Genomic DNA, 21,485 nt, shown 5'->3' with positions numbered 1-21,485 from the left:
ACTTTTCTCCCCTTAATATTTACCTGGAAATGTTCCTCCAATTTCATCTCTTTTCAACACTGAAGCCCAACCTTTACAGTTTTTCTTAATAGCTCCGTCAGCTATGGCGGTTTCCATGACTTTTACTTGAATGAGTAATAGAGTCACTTAGAAACCAGTGCAAAATGCTATAAAGTTATGTCTTAACTATAAAAGAGCTAATTTTGTATTTTGGCAATAAATCCCAAAGATTGATCATTTAAAACAGTTGCTCTGCATTTGAACATACTAATTCTTAGGTTCTTAACACATCTAGGTCTCTTTCCACCTTGTAATCACCACCAATAGGGGTAGAAATTGAATTTTTCCAGTATTGGGGTACAAATCTAGTACTGCACACACTGAATGTGCCTAGTTAGGTTGACAGCAGGACAATAGGAAACTGAACCATTAAATGAAATTTATTTTAATGCAAAAAAGAGAGAATCTGCAACCATCAAGACAGCTTGACAATCACAAAGACTCAACTTGGTTCAAAGCTCTCAGCTTGGTCTTTGTTCTGCTCATTTCTAGATGACAACTGGCCAGATTTTAATTTTGAACAAATACTTGAAACTTCAAATACAACTCGTGCAACACAGCAACAGACTTTAAAGAGCTTAGAAGCTAATTTTTATTTAAATGCTTTTGATGTTAAAAGAGACAAAAAAAAAAATTAGGAACAGGAGGACAATAGCAAATCTTCTATTCTTCTTTTCAAATCTTCTATTCAAACTTTAGTATGAACAAGGGAGCCCAGGTCCAAGTCGTAATCTGTAACCACTACCACTCAAAACACCCTCAAATCCTCACGTTAGAATTTCTGTCCACAAAGAGTAACTCGACAGTAACTAAATTCTGGTTCCCTAGTTTAAATACTGACTACCCTCCCAGATAAATCATACACAAAATGCTGCAGATGATTTGGGAAGATGTCTCTACATTTGCCATCAACCTACTTAAATCTTGAGAACTAAAAGGAAAATTCATGAAAAAAAAGTTTAAATTTTTAAAATACTTTGAAGCAAAAGCCTCAGATAGTGTTGAAAAGTCTTTCCTTTAACAGACATTTAAAGGTTCGCTGGCATTGCAAAGTTAAACATCTTTACAGTAATTATGGTGATAAGTTCACATGACTATGAGATGACTAAAGCCTGAAATACGGAGTCAAGATCTCACTGATACTAGATAAAGCTATGCTTTAAATCGTATAGCTTAATGTGGCACACAATTAGTGTTGCATGCATGTATTACACCCATTTAGTATATTAGTAAATGCAAACAAAGGGAAAAAAGGATACCAGTAAGTCTAAAAATCAGGTTATGTACCATGACTGATGACAAAGTTAACATTTACTTTCTTTTAGGTCCAATGACATTCTGGTTTTGGCTTTACCTTGAGGACCATGTCTAATTTTAATTTATGTTGTAAATTTGCTGGGAAATAAGTCTAATAGGCACATCCAGGAAAATGCATTGGTGTCTTAATTATTTACCAAAACATGTAGATTTAAACAATTGCAGACCAGCCTCTGCCCATGTAGTGAAATGAACTTTACCACTGTATATTCCACAGCAATATGCAATGAATCATCTTCAGCAGATTATATAAAGCATGGACATGCTGAAATTACACAATAACATTAAGTCTAGTTATAAACAGTGATTTACAAATTAAAGACATTTCATTTTAATAAACTAAAGCAGTAGAACACCAGGCTAAAAAAATTCCCCAAGTAGCCTGCCTCTCAGATGTTGCAGTTTGGAATTGTTGCACATGTGTACTGGAACAGAAGAATTAGCACAAAACTAAATACTGGAGACAAAGTAAATATGAAAATATTTTAATCAAAATATTACAAGCTTACAACCAATATAAAAAATTAACACTGCACTACAGAGTTATGGTTGCAAATTCCCTCCATGGAATTACAAGTCCAACTAATTCTGGACACTACTAGGCTAATGAGAAACCAAAGATTTAAACCTAGTTCATCAAGTTGCATTGTCAGTATGACCTATTATGTTTTTTAAAATCCTGCTCTTTTTGCAGGTTTATAAAACCATTGGAATCCAAACGTTTTGGAATCCATGAATTCACAAGGGTGGCACAGTGGTCAGCACTGCTGCCTCACAGCGCCAGAGACTCTGGTTCAATTCCCACCTCAGTGGAGTTTGCACATTCTCCCAGTGTCTGCGTGGGTTTCCTCTGGATTCTCTGGCTTCCTCCCACAGTCCCAAAAAAAAAAGTGAAAGCTAGGTGAATTGGCCATGCTAAATTGCCCATGGTGTTAGGCGAAGGGGTAAATGTTGCTCGGAGGGTCAGTGTGGACTTGGTGGACTGAAGGGCCTGTTGTTTCCACACTAAGTAATCCAAGATAAGGTCTGAATGACAACATTCCAGGAAAGATGGTGGCTAGCTTTACAGCAACATGACAAATAGTGAGACCAGACAACTGTTTATATTTTTATTTAATCTTTGAGCTTGAGGAATCAGATCACAGACTCCTTTCATAAATCTAGTATACAATTATTCAACAGCCAGTGTCATAAGATAGCCATCCTTTCATCTACCACTTAATCTTCCAGTTTACATAAGAGGGGTTTGCAGAAAACCCTGCCATAATGTCATCCGTATTTCCCAGGTGTGTCACGATTTTCATGCCGAATGTTCATTCCTGTTCAACCAGTGGCCCTTCAGAGGTGGTGGCAGGATCAGAAATAGATGAAATTTCATCTGCAGAGATAACAACACTCTCATTAAATGATAGGAGAATTACATCAAATACCTGATTTAATTTTTTTTAATCCAACTGAATAAAAACACAGGAAAGTTCCAGTTACTTTGTGAAAATGCTTTACATTGTGGAAAAAAAAATGTCCACGCATTAACCATACAGGACAGATGTTTATAAAAGCACTATAGTAGACTTACCAGATTATGTCAGAGACTGCACAGTCTCTTCAACGGAATAGTTGGTAGCATTTGGCAGTTGTGCATTCAAACTAAAGTATTGCTCCACATGCATGTTTTTCAGTTGTTGCGCTATAGAACTTATTTGGTCACAATTCCCTCTTCTTTGCCTGTTGACATCATTAATCCATTTATAGTACAGTGGTTGTTGTATTTAAGAGATGCCAGTTTTCACCATTCTGCAAGTTACTGCATCACTTGATACAAAAACATGTATTTGATAAAATCATTAAACCATGCAGCAAGTTTGTCTTCATTTACTGTACTTTATTGATCGTGCATAAAATCATTAGTACAGGATTAATTCTTGAAATGTCAGATAGTAGTTATGTATACACACTTCAAAAAAAACCAAAAACAAAAAACAATTCACATTTAACTGCCACTACTGACATGTTTATTGTCCTATGTATCAACATGGTCAGTCACAGACTGAAAGGCACAGTGTTTGTCATAAAGGGAAAGTATTGGATGTAAAATGGAATGTCACAATAATTAGTTTACTTCTGAGAACAGCTACTAGCTTTCCACAAAATCTTCACAATTCTTCAAATACTGCTATCAAGCATGGAACAACATGTACACACATTTACAAGATTATACTAAAGGCCCCTCATTAAAGTTGCAATGAAAAATTAGTGCACAGAAACACAAACTACCTTTTGGCCTTCATCTGTTCTCTTACTTTGCTGTACATTTCCAGTACTAGAAGCAAAGAAAATACAAATTAATCCAACTTTTAACAACTAAATCGAGTCAAACTTTTTGAAGATAAGATTACAAATAAAAATGGTGGAATACTTGGCATGGTTTTTCTTTCAGTCAGTATACAGAAAATGGTTATTATATAAATTGAAGAAAAGCATTGGGAAGTAATTTTAAAAAGGCACACAAAGTCACTTAATATTCTACCTGACAGCTACACAAGATGATCCTGGCTATTTAATAAATTGTTGCCCAGGTCAGTATCACCAGGACCAAAGGGTATAACATAGCAATGAAACAAACCAAGTTGCTTGTCAAACCAGACTGGGAATTAAGGCTAGAGGGACTGGAATACATGAAAATTGAACTCAAATCCAATAATGGGGAAAACCATGAAGGATATAGGTCATCCATTATTCTTACTCATTAATTGGGCTTCTGAACATTTAACAACCATAAAGTTGCAAGCTGAGTATTTTAAGGACAAGTATGGTTGGGCAATCTCGCAGTTTCAAAGTATTGAACCAACCAATGATAATACTGCAGTACTTGACAACCAAACACCAGAAGAGTCACTTGGATGACATTAGGACAAGTTGCTACCATACAGAGAGTGAACTTTATGTTTTCCTTACAGGACACACCATACTGGGAAACAGATCAGAAGTACTGATTTACAAGCATCTCAAACTGATTTCATCATAGTTTGTCACATAAACATGTAGCTGCACTGACCTAACTTTCATGGAGGTACAATTTCAATTGTTATCCGGAGGTAAGTGCACAAACAAACAAACAAAACAAACACAGTCAGTTCTGAACAGGAGTCAAACTGGATTCAAAAACATTAAACTGTTTATCTGTCACTATCTGTGGGGAAGAGGAGTTTTCCCAGTATAGTGTTTCAGATTTCCAGCAAATCAATTTTATGCAAATCAATTTCACACAAAATATGGATGCGGGGAATTTCAGCAGGGCTTTCAGGACAGAGAAACATGAATATTAGGAATGATAATAAAACCCCCAAGGAGACAAATATTTTAATTATACTGGTGCATAAACTTGCTGTAAGAGGAGTTAAATATTAAGAACATGCATGAGCAAATTCTTGGACAAAGGTAGGAAAATAAAAATCTGAACAGTTTCAATAATGAAGTGAACATTGAAACAAGCAGAGAAATCACCAATGGAAGTGTTCTAAAATGAGCGAAACAAAATCTAATTGGCGAATAAAAAGAACAGACTGAGCAGGAAGTTACAAAATAGCAAGACCTATAATAAATGGTACAACTTTGAATTTAAAAAATTCAAATATCCAAGTCAGCATCAGCATTGAAAGCAACAGTATGCTTCTATTCATCCCATTTATAACAGATTTTCAGATTTTTAAAAAAATGGAGATAAAAGGGTTGGAAAATTCATTGAAAGCACAGAACCTCACTTAAAAATTGCTTACCTTCAATGAAGGGGCAAGAATTATTTGGTATGTAACAGATTTTCTCCCACAAAACAGTTTTTAAAATCCAACAAGTTTGTGTATTTACAATGCTGACCTTTGCTCTTCACACCTGGTTTTAAGCTGTAATCAGCAGGAACCAGGAAAAGAGAAACAGATGTTAGTATATTTAGGATAGTGGTCCCTTCTCATTCCTAGTAATGTTTTGAAACAAAACTGGATCTCAACTTTCGCAGTGTACAGTATTTCTTCATTTAGAAGTGTTATTTTTTTTAAAAAAACTGATTACAAACTGATGTTTTAAAAAGTACAAAAAAAGACAAGAGTGTCAGAGGGTGGTTATTAATGAATAAATATAACTAAAATATATTCCATCCAAGACACTGCAGGGTAGGAATTAGGAAAGGGGATGTAGCAAGTTGAAAAAGCTCGACGCAAGCTATAATTTAGAGCTGTAACTGAATGAACACTACAAATGGTAGTTTGATTAGTTCTGTACCGAACGAAGTTAGAGACAAAAATACTGCAGATTCCAGCATCTGCAACAGACAGATAGGAAGCTGGAAGAACACAGCAGACCAGGTAGCATTAAGAGTCTACCTCCTAATGCTGCCTGGCCCGAGTTCTTCCAGCTTCCTGCATCTTTACTATACAGAATTTGAGCATTTCTGGAAATAAAATCAAAGCTTTTAGTCTTGCAAATCATCAGGACAACTTGCAAGAAAACAAAGATGGGGGGAAAAAAAATCATTGAGATAAGAATGTTGACTTTAAGGAATTGACTGTTAATGGGTGCATTGCCATGGGGCATGCAGTGACAACTGACAGTTCATGGTCAAGTTTCATTTACGGTTTAAAAACAGGTTGACTAATTTCTCAGTAATAATTGGACCAGAGAATGGCCATCACCTGTTTTGTGGAGTTGAAACAGTTATAGCGTACACATTCTGTGTGCAAAGAACAGGGCCCTGAATATTAGTATACATGCAAGTTCCAATACAAGTGCAGTTGCATATCCAAGTGACAATCCTAAATTTATTGTCAGCATAATTCTTTGTAGACTCAATTATTTAGCAAATATTATTCAATTATACATCACAGCTATTGTTGGTGCATTTTGAAAGCACAGGTTAGCTGGGTACAGTTAGTACTTCACCATAAGCAGTAAGAACAGGGGGAGTAGGCCTTTCAACCACTCAAGCCTGCTCCAATAAGATAAGGAGGGCAATGATCCTTATGAAGGGCTCTTGCCCGAAAATGTCTATTTTCCTGTTCCTCAGATGCTACCTGACCTGCTGTGCATTTCCAGCATCTGCAGTCCTTACTTTCGCCCAGTAAGACAAAGGCTGATCAAACAAACATTCGCCACATCCACTTTCCTGCCTTTCCCAGCTATAACCCTCTACTCTTCTACTGATCAAGAACCTCAACATATACACAAGGACTCTGTCTCTACAATAAGGGGTTCCAAAGACATTGAAGAAATTCAATCAGTCTTAAAATGAACAGCCCCTTATTGAGAGTGTGTATGCCCTCTGCTCCTAGATTCTCCTATGAAACAATCCTCTCAGCATTTACCCCGTCAAGCTCTTTTAGAACCTCACAGGTATCAAGGAGATCACCTCATTCTGCTGAACTCCAAAATTTAAGGTTGGGACTCTGTCTTGTGAGCAGCAAGTAATCACTCCACAGGGGATCATCCTAGTGATTCTTCCCAGAACTGCTTCGAACAAAATGATATATCTTTCCTTCGATGAGGACCGGGCAAAAATGCTCAAGGTACTCAATGTGGTCTCACCAGCACCTTATACAGTTGCAAGACTTCTTATATTCCAACCCCTTTGAAATAAAGGCTAACATGCCATTTGTCTCCCTATTCCTGCTGCAACTGTGCTAGCTTTGTTTAAATGTACAAGCATACCCAAGTCCTTTTGTTTTGCAGCTTCCCTCTTTAAAATACTTATTCTCCTTTCCAAAAGTGTACAGCTTCACTTTCCCTCATCATACTCCATATGCCAATGTTTTGCCCACAACCTATCAATATCTCACTGTAAACCATTTGTATCCATCTCAACCTTGCAAATATAGCCATAAAATTTTTAGGGAAAAAATGTCAACCTGATATCCAAATAAATTCCATAAAAACAAACCAGCTTTCAGTCTAGCCCAACAGACACAGTGCTTCATGGAGACAAAATAACAGGACATAGCAAATTCAACATAAACTTAAGTCTCAAAAGTTAAATAAATTCCATATCATAAAATTACCCTGATGTCTCGCTTCACTTTATACTGCGATCCAAAAACTTTCAGCCAAGCATAATGGAACAACAATGGAAGGAAGGATGAAAAAAGGTCGCTTGACCCACAATAGTTGACTTTTCTAGAAACGATGGTCTCCCCATGTTGTAACATCTACTGGTTTATTGTGAAAATGGAAAGTACACCTCTAGAATTCCACTCAAGTCTGCTTCACATGTTACTAGTTTAAAATAAGTTTACAGCACTAGCCTTTATTTGTTGTTTATTGGTTTCAGCCAAAGAATCATCTTTAGCAGTTTCACTTCCCATTCCACTACCTCCACTGCTCCTCAGGACATGTTCTTGGCTCAGTCTTTACTCACATATACATACTGCCCCTTAGTGGCATTATCCAAAAAGCACAGTCAACTGATTAAAATCAACTGACTACACACAGCTCTACTCCAATTTTAGTCCTTCATTGTTTCTAATTATAGTACTTTAGATTTAAAGCAGAGCTAAGCTGCACCGACTATTGTTTAATCTTTTTCCAACTAAATTTTTCATTTATATTCTCCAAATCAACTGCCTTTTACAGTGTGATCCACATAATTGACCAATTTGCATGGAGTTCTTAAACTATCCAAGACATTGGCAAACCAGAATCATAGAATCCCTACAGTGTGGAAACAGGCCCTTCAGCCCAACACGTCCACACTGACCCTCCGAACAGTCCCCCACAAGCAATTGAGAAATAAAGAAATCTAGTGCTACACACTAGGCATGTCATGCTAAAACAACATCAATATGATCAGTTTCTAATTTTCTAACTTCTTAACTATTTAGTATTCAAATAAATCCTAGACAGCCTATCCTACACTTTTTGCATTACCTCATCAGGTTGAGTGATTAGTCAGTGGATTTTTCCACAGTCAATTCAATGTTACTGCCATAAAATGAGATACAAATGTTGGTCCAAACACGACTTTCCTTTCAAAATCCATGCGGACTAGATTTTGCCAAGCTATTATATCAATATTACTTTTAATGCAACATTTAAAAACCCGTTCAGTAAGATTTACACCAACATTTATTGCCCATCCCTAATTGTTTTGGGTATAAATAATACATCCACAAAAGGTATTTCAGAAGGGTGTTCTAGGATTCTGACCAGAAACAGTAAAAAAGGAATGGCAACATTGCTAATTCAGGAATGTTAATGGCTTGGAAGAGAACTTGCAGACAGCGATGTTCCTATGCACTTGCTGTCATCAGGACACTGCAGCACCCAGGAATCGAGAAGAAAAATACCTATACAACATATTCAAGACGACGAACGGGTATCCAATAAGCACAGTCCGCTGATTCTTAAAACAACAAACCCAAACAAGTAGACAATATGCCCAGAAACTCATGCAACACTACCATACACAACAACATTTGAGATAACTAGCAGAGTACTCCAACCCCTTGACATCATGGTAGCCTATGAAATTAACACACAAACAGCTACTGATGAACCTAAAACAAGAAAAGGACCCTGTACCAACAACCAGCAAAACAAAAGTCATTTACAAAATACCATGCAAGGACTGCAAAACAATACATCAGATAGACAGGCAGAAAATTAGTCACCAAAAGACATGACCCACTATCATTAGTATCCATACATACAGACAGACAAAGGAGAGACCACATCCATCCTAGGCCAGACTAAACAGACATACATGGGGAACTCTTAGAGGTGTGGCATTCAAGCCAGAACTCCATCAATAAACACAGACTTGGACCCCATTTACCAACCTCAGGAAAAAAAGAACTGGAAATGCTATCACCCACCTCAACAGACCAAGACAAATAGAAAGTGGAACAGAACACCAGCACCTAGTGTGGTGGCAAAACATCTGAAAACAAACCTGCCTACTTAGCGAGTAAACTTCCAACCTGAACCACAAGTCTTCTAAAAAATTGCAAGCACCTACTGTCTTTCTAAATGGTGGCAGCCATGGATTTGTAAGGGGCTAAAGGACAAAGAACTTTTGCTGTACACCTTAGAAATGGTACTCTGCTGCTGAGAATCTCGTGGAGGGAGTGAATGTTTGTGGATGTGGTGCCACACAAAACAAGCTGCTTATTATTAGATGGTGTCAAGTTTCAAGTCCATTACTCTAGATGATAATTAAGATAGACAAATTAGATCTGAATTGCTACTTTGGGCATTCGTTTTGCAAATCAATATCACATTAACTGGTTTGCAACATAACCGTACCTCATTGTGTAATTGTTTAATCAGCAAGCTCAGTTAATAGTGCTCTCCCTCAAATTAAAACCTAGGCTAACATGTTAGTGCAGTACTGGGGCAGAAATGGTGCCCAGAGTTTGGATCTTCAGATGAAACATTAGACCATGGACTCTCATGCTCACGAAAAGATCACACAGTACTATTTCAAAACAAAAAAATGGGGCAAGTTCTCTCTAGCGATATGATTAACAATGGAAATATTCACTTCACAGATTGCAACCTTGCTGTTTGTGGTAACCCACAGTGCATGAATTGGAATTCTCATTTCTTAGAGAGAAGTATTTCATTGAATGGTGAGCACTAGAGTGTGCCTGAGATTTTGAAAGGCATCATATAATGCAATAAAGATGCAAAATCTCTTACTAACCTCATCTCTATTACTTTGGAATATAGATCTATTCAATGCCATAAGTTTTCTTTTAAAAAAAAAGGTGGTTTATTTTGGAAACTAAAAGGGGCTAGAAAGTAGTGCTTTTTAAAGCTAGCAACAGGGCGTGATCAGCAAGTGGAATAGATGAGCATGCCCAGTGCAAAACTCAAAAGGCAGTGAATTAACAGCAGAAATGGAGATAGAGATGCATAAAAGTAGATGTAAATGATAGCTGCGAAAGAAAATGGGTCTACTGAGTAGATACCATCCAGACAAAGCATGGTTGGGGAGGGAGGATTAAAGAAAAAGATAAAGATAGAGGACATGCTCAACTTGTGGAATTGAGTCAGAGGGGCTGTAATGTGCTCAAATAGAAAAAAGGTGAGATTTGTTCCTCTGGTTTGGAGTGGACCAGGCAAAGGATAAATGTTTGCATAGCAGCAACATGTTTTATTGTAATAGCAAACAACTAGAAGGAAGGTCATTTTTGTGAAGTGACCAGAGATGCCCACAAAGTGGTCAACAAATTTTCGTTGCAAATTCTAGATTCAATTTGTTTGCTGTTGTTCTCACTAGAACAACAAATATTGTGTGAGGGAAAGTAGCGTTTTATTTTAAAAAATTCAAAATCAGACACTTAGAATGCAAACATCTCTAGTTAAACCAAAATCAGATTTTTCTTGGAGGCTTTCATAAATAACATTTTCAGAACATTTACTTTTTAAGCTATACTGACTGACATCATTAAACAGGTTTATGCATATATGCAAGGAGCATGGAGTGTCACCAGTTTTGCATATGGTATAATTCTTAGTCATAGGTAAAAATTGTATTCGATCAGCTTCATCCAGGATCAAACAATGGTCCTGCAGGTTTAAAAACAAACAGCTTGCTACCTCCACAAGACACATTCATTTTCTCCTAAAATGTTCCTTGGGTCAGATACATCAGAATCTGCTGAAATTGAAGAGGAAAACTTTTCTAAAAGAGTGCATTGAAGCTGCTTAATAACTGAACTGCTTTGGATGAAAGGAAAAATGTGATAATTGTTCACATTCCCAAATAATGATTCCTAATGTATTAAGTGCTCAGAAATGTATTACTCTTCAATTCCCTTTTCATTCTTCACTTCCAGGTACTCCAAATCAGTGCAGATTTGATGAAATTTAAAGCTAGAAGAAAAACTAAATGACAATTGTTACTTCGAGTTCTACAGCACAGAAACAGGCCCTTCAGTCTAACATGTCCATGCTGACAAGATAGCCTAAGAAATCCTCTAGTCACATTTGCCAGCATTTAGTCATTTCGCTCTAAACCCCTCCTTTTCACATACCCAGCCAGAAGCCTTCCAATTGTACCCACTTCCACCACTCCCTCTGGCAGCTTTATCCATATTTGCACCACTTGCTGTATGAACAAGATGCTCCTTTTAAATCTTTTCCCTCATCTTAAACCTATGCCCTTTAGTTTGGACTCCTACCTTGGGAAAGAGACCTTGGCTATTCACTCATCCATGATTTTATAAAAAAGGTAGACGCTCCAGGAGAAAAAACCCCAGCCTATTCAACCTTCCAATACTGGAAACATCCTTCCAAGTCTTTTCTGAACCTTTGAGTTTCACAACATCTTTCCTTTAGCAGGGAGACCAGAATTGAATGCTTTATTTTAAAAGCAGCCTAACCAATATTCTGTACAACTGTAACATGACCTCCCAACTCATACTCCATGCTCTGACCAATGAAGGCAGGCATACCAAAATACCTTCTTCACCACCAACTACCTGCAATTCCACTTTTAAGGAACTATGCACATGCACCCAAAGGCTCTTTTGAGACTGAAAATTTGCAAAACCCACTTCTAAAAACATTGAAAATTGGCAATGGAGGTAGTAGCATTGAAGTGGCTTCAAAGTAAGGAACTGAAAGCAATTTTATTTGCTTCAAGATTACTTTCAATTGCTTACTTTGAAACCACTTCAAAGTTCAATGCGACTACTTCCATTGGTCAATTTCCATTGTATATATAAAGAAATGTGGATTTTGCACTTCGGGGAAGGGATTTGGGAGGAGCAATGTTGATCAAATAAAGTCAAAGGAAGATCATTTGGAATATGACCATCTACACATCCCAAATTCAAGATGATCTGGTGTATGTATATTAAAAAAAAAGTTTACATAATGCATGGTAGTGTTGCAGCCTTTTCATAGCTAGGTGATCCCTAAGAGCTTGCTTCCCATTAAAAACAAATTTGTGAATTCATCCTTATATTCAAACCTCAAAGCAAACAAGTCCAAGCATACATCCTATATACAGTAATGTACCTTTGTAAAATGCAATCAAATTTGTAATTAAAAACTTGCTTACCAGGAAGACAGAGCTGAAGTTTTTCTACTGTAGTAGCAATGTTCCTCTGCTGCACTCTGCATCGAATCACTTCTTCACTTTGGTTAATCACCTTTTAAAAAATTGAACACAAATCACATACCTCTTCATTTATATACAAGTTAACAAACATTAACATTACAGTGAATGGAACAATTTCAGTTCTCACCTCTTTTCCTGCATCCTGAAGTCGCCGATTGGTGTCAGTTACTTGAACCTAAAATAAAAATTACTTTGTAACTTAATTCAGTAAACGGATAAGTATTCAGATTAAAAAAGTACATACTGAAACAATTCTGTTTTCAAAAATATAATACTACTACTAAAAAGTAAAAGTATCAAATTGCAATGCCACATCAAGTGGATGCAGGTAAAAGAATTATACCTCTTTTCCCACATAAGCTCATCAAGTCATCAGCATTTGTAAGCTCATTTATGTCATTAATTCAAAAGTACTCAGTTTTGTTTCAATGGGTGTACCCCATCAATATCCAAACACTAACTACACTGCTACATTGTTAGAATATTACTAATTTAGAAGGGTGCTTGGCTACAAAATTTGTACTTGGAGTCTCAATTGAAAAAAGCTTAAAATAAGGCAATTATAAAAATATACCTTATTCAGACTGTATTGAGTGACATTTCTAAAACCACTAGTACAACCCTAAACAATTAATTTTAAAAGCCATTTCTGGAACAAAATGGATACTAATTTATTACATCTATGCAGTGAAATTATTCTAAGTAGGCATTCTCCTGATTTCAAGCAACAGACATACATACTTCTACTCAGGAAGAGTACCCACTACAACTGAAAATGTAAAAGTTAGAATTAATAAAAAAAAAATCATGACCATTGCCAACCAAAGTGTGAGAAGACTGAAAACAGCACACAGTTAACATCTCAAAATGAAATCCTGTCTTTGCTACTTCTTCCTTACTTCAGATAGTCAACTGAGCTCTTTAAAAGAGCTAAGTTTCTACCCAGACTGTATAGCCTTTGAGTGATGCGTCCCATATTCTATGATGTTTTGCCTAGATACACAATTTCAAACTTTAACCCAAACCCTTGTTGGTTTCATCACTTAATCCAATTTCTTAGAAAACCTCAAATCAGATCATCTTTCAGCCTCCACAATGAAAGATAACACGCTCACCAATCTTCAATGATGAGCAAATTTCATTTTTTATTGTTGGATTTACATAACAATTTCCAAGGTAGAACATCCAAAACACAAGTTATTTTGAGTTCTACCTGTGTGCATAAAACTAGCTTTCAGGGTCTCATCTATCATAGAGAGTCATTGATTCATACAGCACAAAAACAGACCCATCCCTGCTAACCAGACATGCCATCTGACCTTGCCCCATTTGCAAGTATTTACCAGAAGTAGATTGCTCTACTAGCATTTTGAGCAAGATACTGGCAAACATTTACAATGACAGATTGGACACAAAAATTGTACACGGACAAAAAAAGAAAATCATCTTGCCATATTCTGCTTTCTCAACTTTCAAATAGCCAATGTTCCAGAGACCATGGGGAGGAAGGAGAAAAAACACAAAGCACACAAATTCCTATTGAAGTGCAAGGGCAAATTGACTGGTAGGAGTTTGCAAATTGTGGTGATTTTTCAAAACAACTTCAAGTTGCATCATGCTTTGAACTCACATGCCTTGCATGAATTTGACAGTGATAGTGAGGGACGGAGGAAAGAAAACAATTCTCTGGATTCCACTATCTCAAGGGAGACTCTATTCCATACGCCACGTGGTTGAGAAATAACCAGTTCAGTCATAAGACACGTGGCATTTTCACTTGGGTGATATCTGCTCAGGGTGTGACAGTCAATGACAAAAAAGGTTTTAAAATGTTTCTACTGCACAATGCACTTTCCATACAGATGTGCTCCCAATCGCCAGTCTCCTGTTTAAAAAAAAACACAAGTGCATTAAAATTTAAAGAAGTGTTTGGGAGAAGGGTTACTCTACCTGAAACTTTAACTCTTCTCTTCACAGATGCTGCCAGACCTGAGTTTCCTAGCAATTTCTGTTTTTGGTACTAAAAATGTCAGCTCTGGCCTAGCAGCTAATAAGTCTGGGTTTAACCCAAAGCCTAAGCAGCTAAAATATGTAATTTCAGCTGACTCTACAGTGCAGTACTGAGAAAGTATTATATGGTAACATGCCATTTACAAGAGAAAAACTGAAGGCCAAAAAGTCCTGGTAGGTTAAATGGAATTATTCAAAAATGGAAGGTCAATATTCTAGCCAATATTTGTTATTCATGATTAATTACCATGTTGTCTTCATTCTTATTGCTGTTTCAAGCTGGAGTATTTTGGATAACTTTTGAGCTCACTGAACAGCATACCACAATGTGAAACTGGTAGAGTAAAATAAGTGGGGACAGTTCAGGATGTTAGAGCTCAAGTAGGAAAGAAACTCAAGTGAAATACATGATTCACAAAATTTGCAAAGTTAAAATAATTAGGTACAACACGGAGAAAGATTAATGCTCAAATATAGACATTGTAAAAAAAAGTCTGTAAATAACAGGGATAGGAGTAAGCTTTTTTCCAGCCCCTCAACCATGCTCTGCTTTCAACAGGATCATGATTGATCAGACAACGCTTTCCTGTCCATTCTCCATAATCCTCTATTCCCCTACTGAATCACACTCCCTCTCTCTCTGCCTTAAATGTACACAAGAGAATCTGCCCCAAAAGTTCTATGACAAGGAGTTCCAAAAAGACAACCTTCAGAAGAAATTCCTCTGTCGTAATTTTAAAATTGGCATCCCTTTATTCTGAGGCCAAGCCCTCTGGTCTAAAACTCTCACGCATGAAAGGACACATCCTCTCAGCACTTACTGTCAAGCCCCTTAGGGATCCTTTATGTTCAAAACATTTACCTCTCATTTTTTCTGAACTCCAACAAATAGAGTCCCTAACTGATTGCCTTATGGGCAAAGACTAATCATTCCATACTGGGGACTCATCATAGTGATTTTTTCTGAACTGCCTCCAATGAATCAACATCTTGCCTTAGATAGATGGGTCAAAAGCTGTTCACAGTTCTCCAGATGCAATTTCACTAGCACATTGAGCAGCTGCAGTATTTCCCTCCTCTCTCACTCCAACCCCGATGTCCTTCTGCATCTTTATGTTAGCTTTGCGTTTTATACACAAGTACAGCCAAGTTCTCCTGTTTTGCAACTTTCTGTAATATTTCACCATTTAAATAGTACTGCCCCTTTGTTTTCCCAAAAGGAACTTCACATTTTCCTGCATCATACTCCATTTGTCAACTTTTTGTCCACTTAACCTATCAATATCTCTGAACTGTCTGTATCCCTCTCGCAAATTGCCTTTCCACCTATTTGTCTTATCTACAGGTTTAGCTACAGTAGATTTGCTTGCTTCCTTCCTCCAAGCATGGATTTTTTAATCTCCATTTGCTATTTCTTGCCCATTACTCAATTTCCTATTTACACTATTATACTGTCCCAACACTGTGGGCTCTTAAATCATGACAATGTTTTGGAGGTACCTTGTCAAGTACCTCTGAAAAAGTCCGAATAAGAAAACTTGCTCCTCTTTAGCCACTCTGGTTGGAATTTCCTCAAAGTAACAAGTTAGTCAGACACTATATTCCTTTCATAAAGCCATACTAACTGATTGCTTGGTTAGATGCTTTTCCAAACTTTCTGCTATTACTTCCTTAGCAAATGATTCCAATCGTTCATCAATTAGATATTAGGTGAACTGGCCTAATATTACCTGTTTTTATGCCTCCCTTCTTTCTGGAATAGAGGCATTCCATTGGTACTTTTCTAATACATTGGAACTGGTCCTAAATCAAAGTATTCTTGAAAAATTACAACCAATGCATCCACTATATCTGTAGCTACTTTTAAGAATGGATGCCATCAGGACTTGAGCCATTAGTTTCTCTAATATTACTTCTCTACTGATTGAGATGTTACTTAAATCCTCCCACATGTTATTTCGTATGAATGGGATATCCTAAAGTATCTTTCACCACAAGGTTGCATTCTAGCATTTGTCCTTACTCATTCAACTAAAAGAAAAAAAAAGGATATTTTCCTACCTTTAGCTTTCCTGCATTCGATCTCACTTTCAACAATTCAGTAATAGCATCAACAAAACCTTGATGATGAAAGTTGCACAGTTTCTCAATCTCCCGGTCATGATTCCGAATGCGAGCCTCAAGTTTTTCCATAAATCGTTTGTGCGCATTGGGCTGGTCATCATAGACAGACCTAGAAAATAAATTTGAGTATACACAATATTGAATTTAAAAAGTCTTAACACATTAGTCACTTATCTCAAGAGCACCAGCATCCACATAGTACTAAATCATTAGGAAATGTCTGGCTCCATCTAGTGAGAAGTTCAGTCACAACATCTACAACTGTGGTAGAATACAATTTGGGAAAAGAGATGTGCAGCCCCATGCACCTATATTAAAGAGATAGTGATGGTGGGGGAGGGCAGCTGAAGGGGTCCATGGAAAGGGAAGGAAAAAAACATTATGGGAAGCAAGGATGAAAGATTTACTCTTTCTTCATACCTTATTCTGTCAAACACAGCTTTAATGTCAAGGATGGTCATTTGAACCAAGGCTGTAATGGAGGTCAGAAAGAATGATTCCAGCAGAACCAAAACTGGAGTGTCAGTGTCAAGTTCATTAATAATCAAGTCTTTCTTGACTGCAGAAATTAGCAGGGTTAGATTTATCCTGGTGTACAGGACACAAAGAATTCACTCAGCATTTTCAGCTGAATGTGGATGTAATAATTCAGCATGATCATTTGTACCATCTGTTGGGCTCCCCATTGTTAAGGATCAGGATGCTTGTGGAGTCACCTCCTGGTAGTTAGGAAGGAATACAAACCATTCAGTCCAATCAAGGTATTCTCTCATTTAACACAGTTGTGACTGATCAGACACCAATACCTTTTACTCAATATCTCTATACGCTTTCACATTGAACCTCTGCTTCAAATATACTCCATGGCAGAGCTTTCACAGCCCTCTACTATAGAGAATTCCAAAGATTCACAACTGAGTAAAACAATTTCACATCTCAGACCTAAATGGCATTCTCCTTCTATGTCCCTTGATTCTAAACTTCCCAGCTTGGTTACAAAACCAATTCCAACTTTACTGGAGAAGGTTAGTGGAACAGAATGTTTTAGCATACACCAGCTTAGGTTCAAAGTGTTAGTCCACAGTGAGGATCACAGCAGAACAGCTATCACTTTGTTACCCCTGGTGTTGCAAGTAAAATACTCTTATCTGATTTGCAACACTATGAGCAAAAGGAAATAAGTCAGATAGGAAGAAAAAAGCCCAGAATGCTGAAATTCCAACATGGTTAAAAAACAACATCAACTAATCTGAAACACTGAACCATGAAGTCATCTGTTTAGCTACCAATGTTACTAGTAACTTGTACTGTAACATTCAATTACCTGCCCATGAAAATTCAGAGACTGGTCTGTACATCTGGTATTCCCTCATGTTTCTAACCAGTGTTGCAGAAATAATTTTGTTGTGTTTAGTAATCAATGAACTCCTCTTGTTAACTCAAGAAAACACTTAAAAATTTTCCTTTTCAAAAGACAAGTTCATTTAGGTTTGGATTTTTAACAAGTCCAGAACGGAAAGGATCGGTTTCTAAATTAGCCTGTTTGCAACTAGGTAGAGGAATTTTTTTAAAAAAAGTATGAAAAAAATCAGTCTATTCCTGCTTACCCAGGAACTTAATAGTTTGGCTCTGGAAATAAAGCTTTTCAAACATTTGTTTAATCCACTTTGGGTGCTTGCAAGTTGTGCGCAGGATCCTTCTACAGCAAGGAGGCAAGAGAATATTAAAGATGGTGATCCAAAGAGACAATTCTGTCAAAATCAAAGTCAGTGAGAAATATACCACTTAAAAAAAAATTAAGGGGAAATTAAGGAAGAGAATCTTAACAGAAAGACTGGCCATTACAAAACAAATTAGACATCCATGCAAACCACAAAAGTGCATTCTGGTTTCCAAGACAATGCAATAACATCTTTCTTTCAAAGAACCTTACAAGGAAACAAGCTGCCAAAGAAAACAGTCATGATTCCTTAGGATCCATCTTCAGATTATCCCCAATTCAAGTTTTCAACAGGACTAGCACCTCAGCAGATCATGCCTGGTTAACTAGCACAACCATAAAAAATGTTGTCAGAGCCCAGAGGTTAGACTGCAATGCTAACAACTAAAGCAGAGTTTTATTTCTGGGTCAGACCCTGGGTGGTGGTGGTGGACGAGGACGAGAAGACAGAGAGGGAGAAAGAAAGAGAGAGGGAGAAAAAGAGAGAGAGGGAGAAAAAGAGAGAGAGGGAGAAAAAGAGAGAGAGGGAGAAAAAAAGAGAGGGAGAAAAAAAGAGAGGGAGAAAAAAAGAGAGGGAGAAAAAAAGAGAGGGAGAAAAAAAGAGAGGGAGAAAAAAAGAGAGGGAGAAAAAAAGAGAGGGAGAAAAAAAGAGAGGGAGAAAAAAAGAGAGGGAGAAAAAAAGAGAGGGAGAAAAAAAGAGAGGGAGAAAAAAAGAGAGGGAGAAAAAAAGAGAGGGAGAAAAAAAGAGAGGGAGAAAAAAAGAGAGGGAGAAAAAAAGAGAGGGAGAAAAAAAGAGAGGGAGAAAAAAAGAGAGGGAGAAAAAAAGAGAGGGAGAGAAAAAGAGAGGGAGAGAAAAAGAGAGGGAGAAAAAGAGAGGGAGAAAAAGAGAGGGAGAAAAAGAGAGGGAGAAAAAGAGAGGGAGAAAGAGAGGGAGAAAGAGAAAGAGAGAGAGAGAGAGAGAGAAAGAGAGAGAGAGAAAGAGAAAGAGAGAGAGGGGTAGAGGCCAAAGAGCAAGTCTAATACAAAAGAAAGATGATAGTGGTGCTCTGGAATGGAAAGTTTATAGAGGAAAGCTTTTTTTAAAAAAAAAAGGACCAACTTGAAGGAATGGACAGCAGTAGACATCCAGGAGAGAAAAAGAAAATCTTTCAATAAAGTTCACCTTTAGTTAACATAAAATCAAAAAAGATAAATCTGTGTCGAGAAGTTTCTCAGTGTAGATTCTGAGGGAAGAAAGGGAGACAGATTGTAAGAATGTAAATGGTACAGGAAAAGTATTTTAAAATGAAACAGAAAGTGGCACTTTAAGAAGTTAAATTACCAGAAAAAAAAGGAGGGGTATGGAGAAAGAAAAATACAGGATTGATTAGGCTCTGATCTGAAGCAACAGCTAAAGCTTACAAGAAAACAAAAAACAGTTTAAATACATTGGCAAAAAATTAAAAACACCCAAGATAACAAAATGTTTGAAATGGAAATAAGAGCTAACATACAAGTTAACAAAACATTTGATGTCAATAAAGATATACTGGCATTTAAGACCATGTACCAAGGTAGGAGAATAAAACAAAATTTAGATCAGCAAATAATAATAATAAAAGTCAGCCCACAGAAACTAGGGAGTAAACGCTTTACAGAAGTGGTTAAAAAACGTCCTGCCCAAAGAGGAGCAAAATACTTAATAAAGCAAAGTGACCACAGAAAAGAGAAAATTGGTTTAGCTGGAGATAAAAACAAAATGTTGTGTTAGAAGGTAAAGAAAATGGTGAAGGACATGGACAAGGGTTGTCTCTCATGCAGAGATGGCATGGACATGACAGGCTAAATGGCTGCTTTGTTTCCTAGCCATTTCGGCATTAATATCCCTCTTATTAAATCATGTTCCTAGGCGAGTATTGATCCCACAAATTACCACAAGTGTTTTCATCGTTAAGTGTCTTCACTCTGCATGTAAAGTCATAGTCGTGAGTGTTAAAAACCCAGAGGAACTTTCTGAATGCTAGCCTGAATTATAAATTTCAATTTTATGGAAAGGCTTGACACTGCACAAAAAAAAAGAGTAATATGGTGTAATAAAAAGTTTTCACAATCATGGAGCGGCTGCAGTCAAACTTGCAGCAAGGCTACAAGGTACCTTTCTTCCAGGACTTTGATCGCATCAGCAACATTTTTAGTTCATTCAGCCAGACAGACAAGCATCCACACAGTTATTGCATAACTAGCAAATGCTCAACTGCAACTTTTTAAATATAAAAGTTCTTAAATTCTCAAAAAACATCAGGAAGATTAATAATATGGTTGCGTCAGATAAGGATTTTGAATATACCAGCTGGAAATTTGAGTTTTTGTGATGCTCTAAAAATTAACAAAAGCTAACTAAAATCAGAGCCAGAGATGGCCATCCCAATTTGCATTACAGATAACTAAATTCTAGAGTTTAGAATGAAGAATCACCTTCAAGAGAATGCGAAAGACCCAAATCTGTCACATTTCCAAGGCCGTCAATTACTTGACAATTCAACTGTAAGAGATGAGCTATTAAACAAATTCATTCAGACCCCACACCGAGCAATCTTTCCAAACAATACCAAAGCAAAAATTACCCTTAGAGTGCAAAGGCAATGAATGTTATTTAGATCGCCATGACAAGATTGTCTAAGACAATCACCACAATGATGGTTCAGAACCCGGAATTAACTTGAACACAAGTAGTTCAAACATGCGTTTTGAGGACTGCTGCAACTATATATATTAAAACACTGATCCATGTAAATCTATTAAGACTGCCTGGCATAATTCTATGCAGACCCACGCCACACCTATATACAGCAAGGTAAAACTTTTAACACAGACTTAGGGATAGAGATAAAGACATCACCACAACCTCACCTTCAACAGGAGACCATTTAACCCCTCCAGTGATTACTTTCTTTTTGTACAAGAACTGAATACAACCTGATTTAGAGTGTTAGAGGACTGGTATGCTTCTGGGTGGACTAGTGTTGTGATCATCAGTTTGAGAAAGTCATTAAAACACTCGTGCATGATAGGCAAAGAGAAAACAGCATCACATCAAGTGCTGCCAGCCAGAATTGAGAGAACCTGCAAATAAGTGAAGGGTCATGAAAATGGACTCCGCAA

General features: G+C 37.1%; 1 protein-coding gene across 5 annotated transcripts in view; it reads right to left on the bottom strand.

Moving 5' to 3' along the window:
- LOC140463573 (exocyst complex component 6-like) overlaps window positions 1–21,485 on the bottom strand; it is a 193,151-nt gene that overhangs the window by 147,306 nt on the left and 24,360 nt on the right. For 4 of the 5 annotated variants that reach the window (XM_072557753.1, XM_072557754.1, XM_072557756.1 and 1 more), the window contains exons 2-5: window positions 16,562–16,733; window positions 12,618–12,665; window positions 12,431–12,521; window positions 3,652–3,697 (exon numbers count right to left, since the gene is read on the bottom strand). In XM_072557753.1, the coding sequence (XP_072413854.1) occupies window positions 3,652–3,697; window positions 12,431–12,521; window positions 12,618–12,665; window positions 16,562–16,733 (357 nt within the window). Of the gene's footprint in view, window positions 1–3,651; window positions 3,698–12,430; window positions 12,522–12,617; window positions 12,666–16,561; window positions 16,734–21,485 lie in introns of those variants that run through there. The other variant, XM_072557757.1, reaches the window with a different exon arrangement.

This window comes from Chiloscyllium punctatum, chromosome 38 (assembly GCF_047496795.1).
Source record: "Chiloscyllium punctatum isolate Juve2018m chromosome 38, sChiPun1.3, whole genome shotgun sequence".
NCBI lineage: Eukaryota > Metazoa > Chordata > Chondrichthyes > Orectolobiformes > Hemiscylliidae > Chiloscyllium > Chiloscyllium punctatum.
This window is presented reverse-complemented; position numbering and strand designations above follow the sequence as displayed.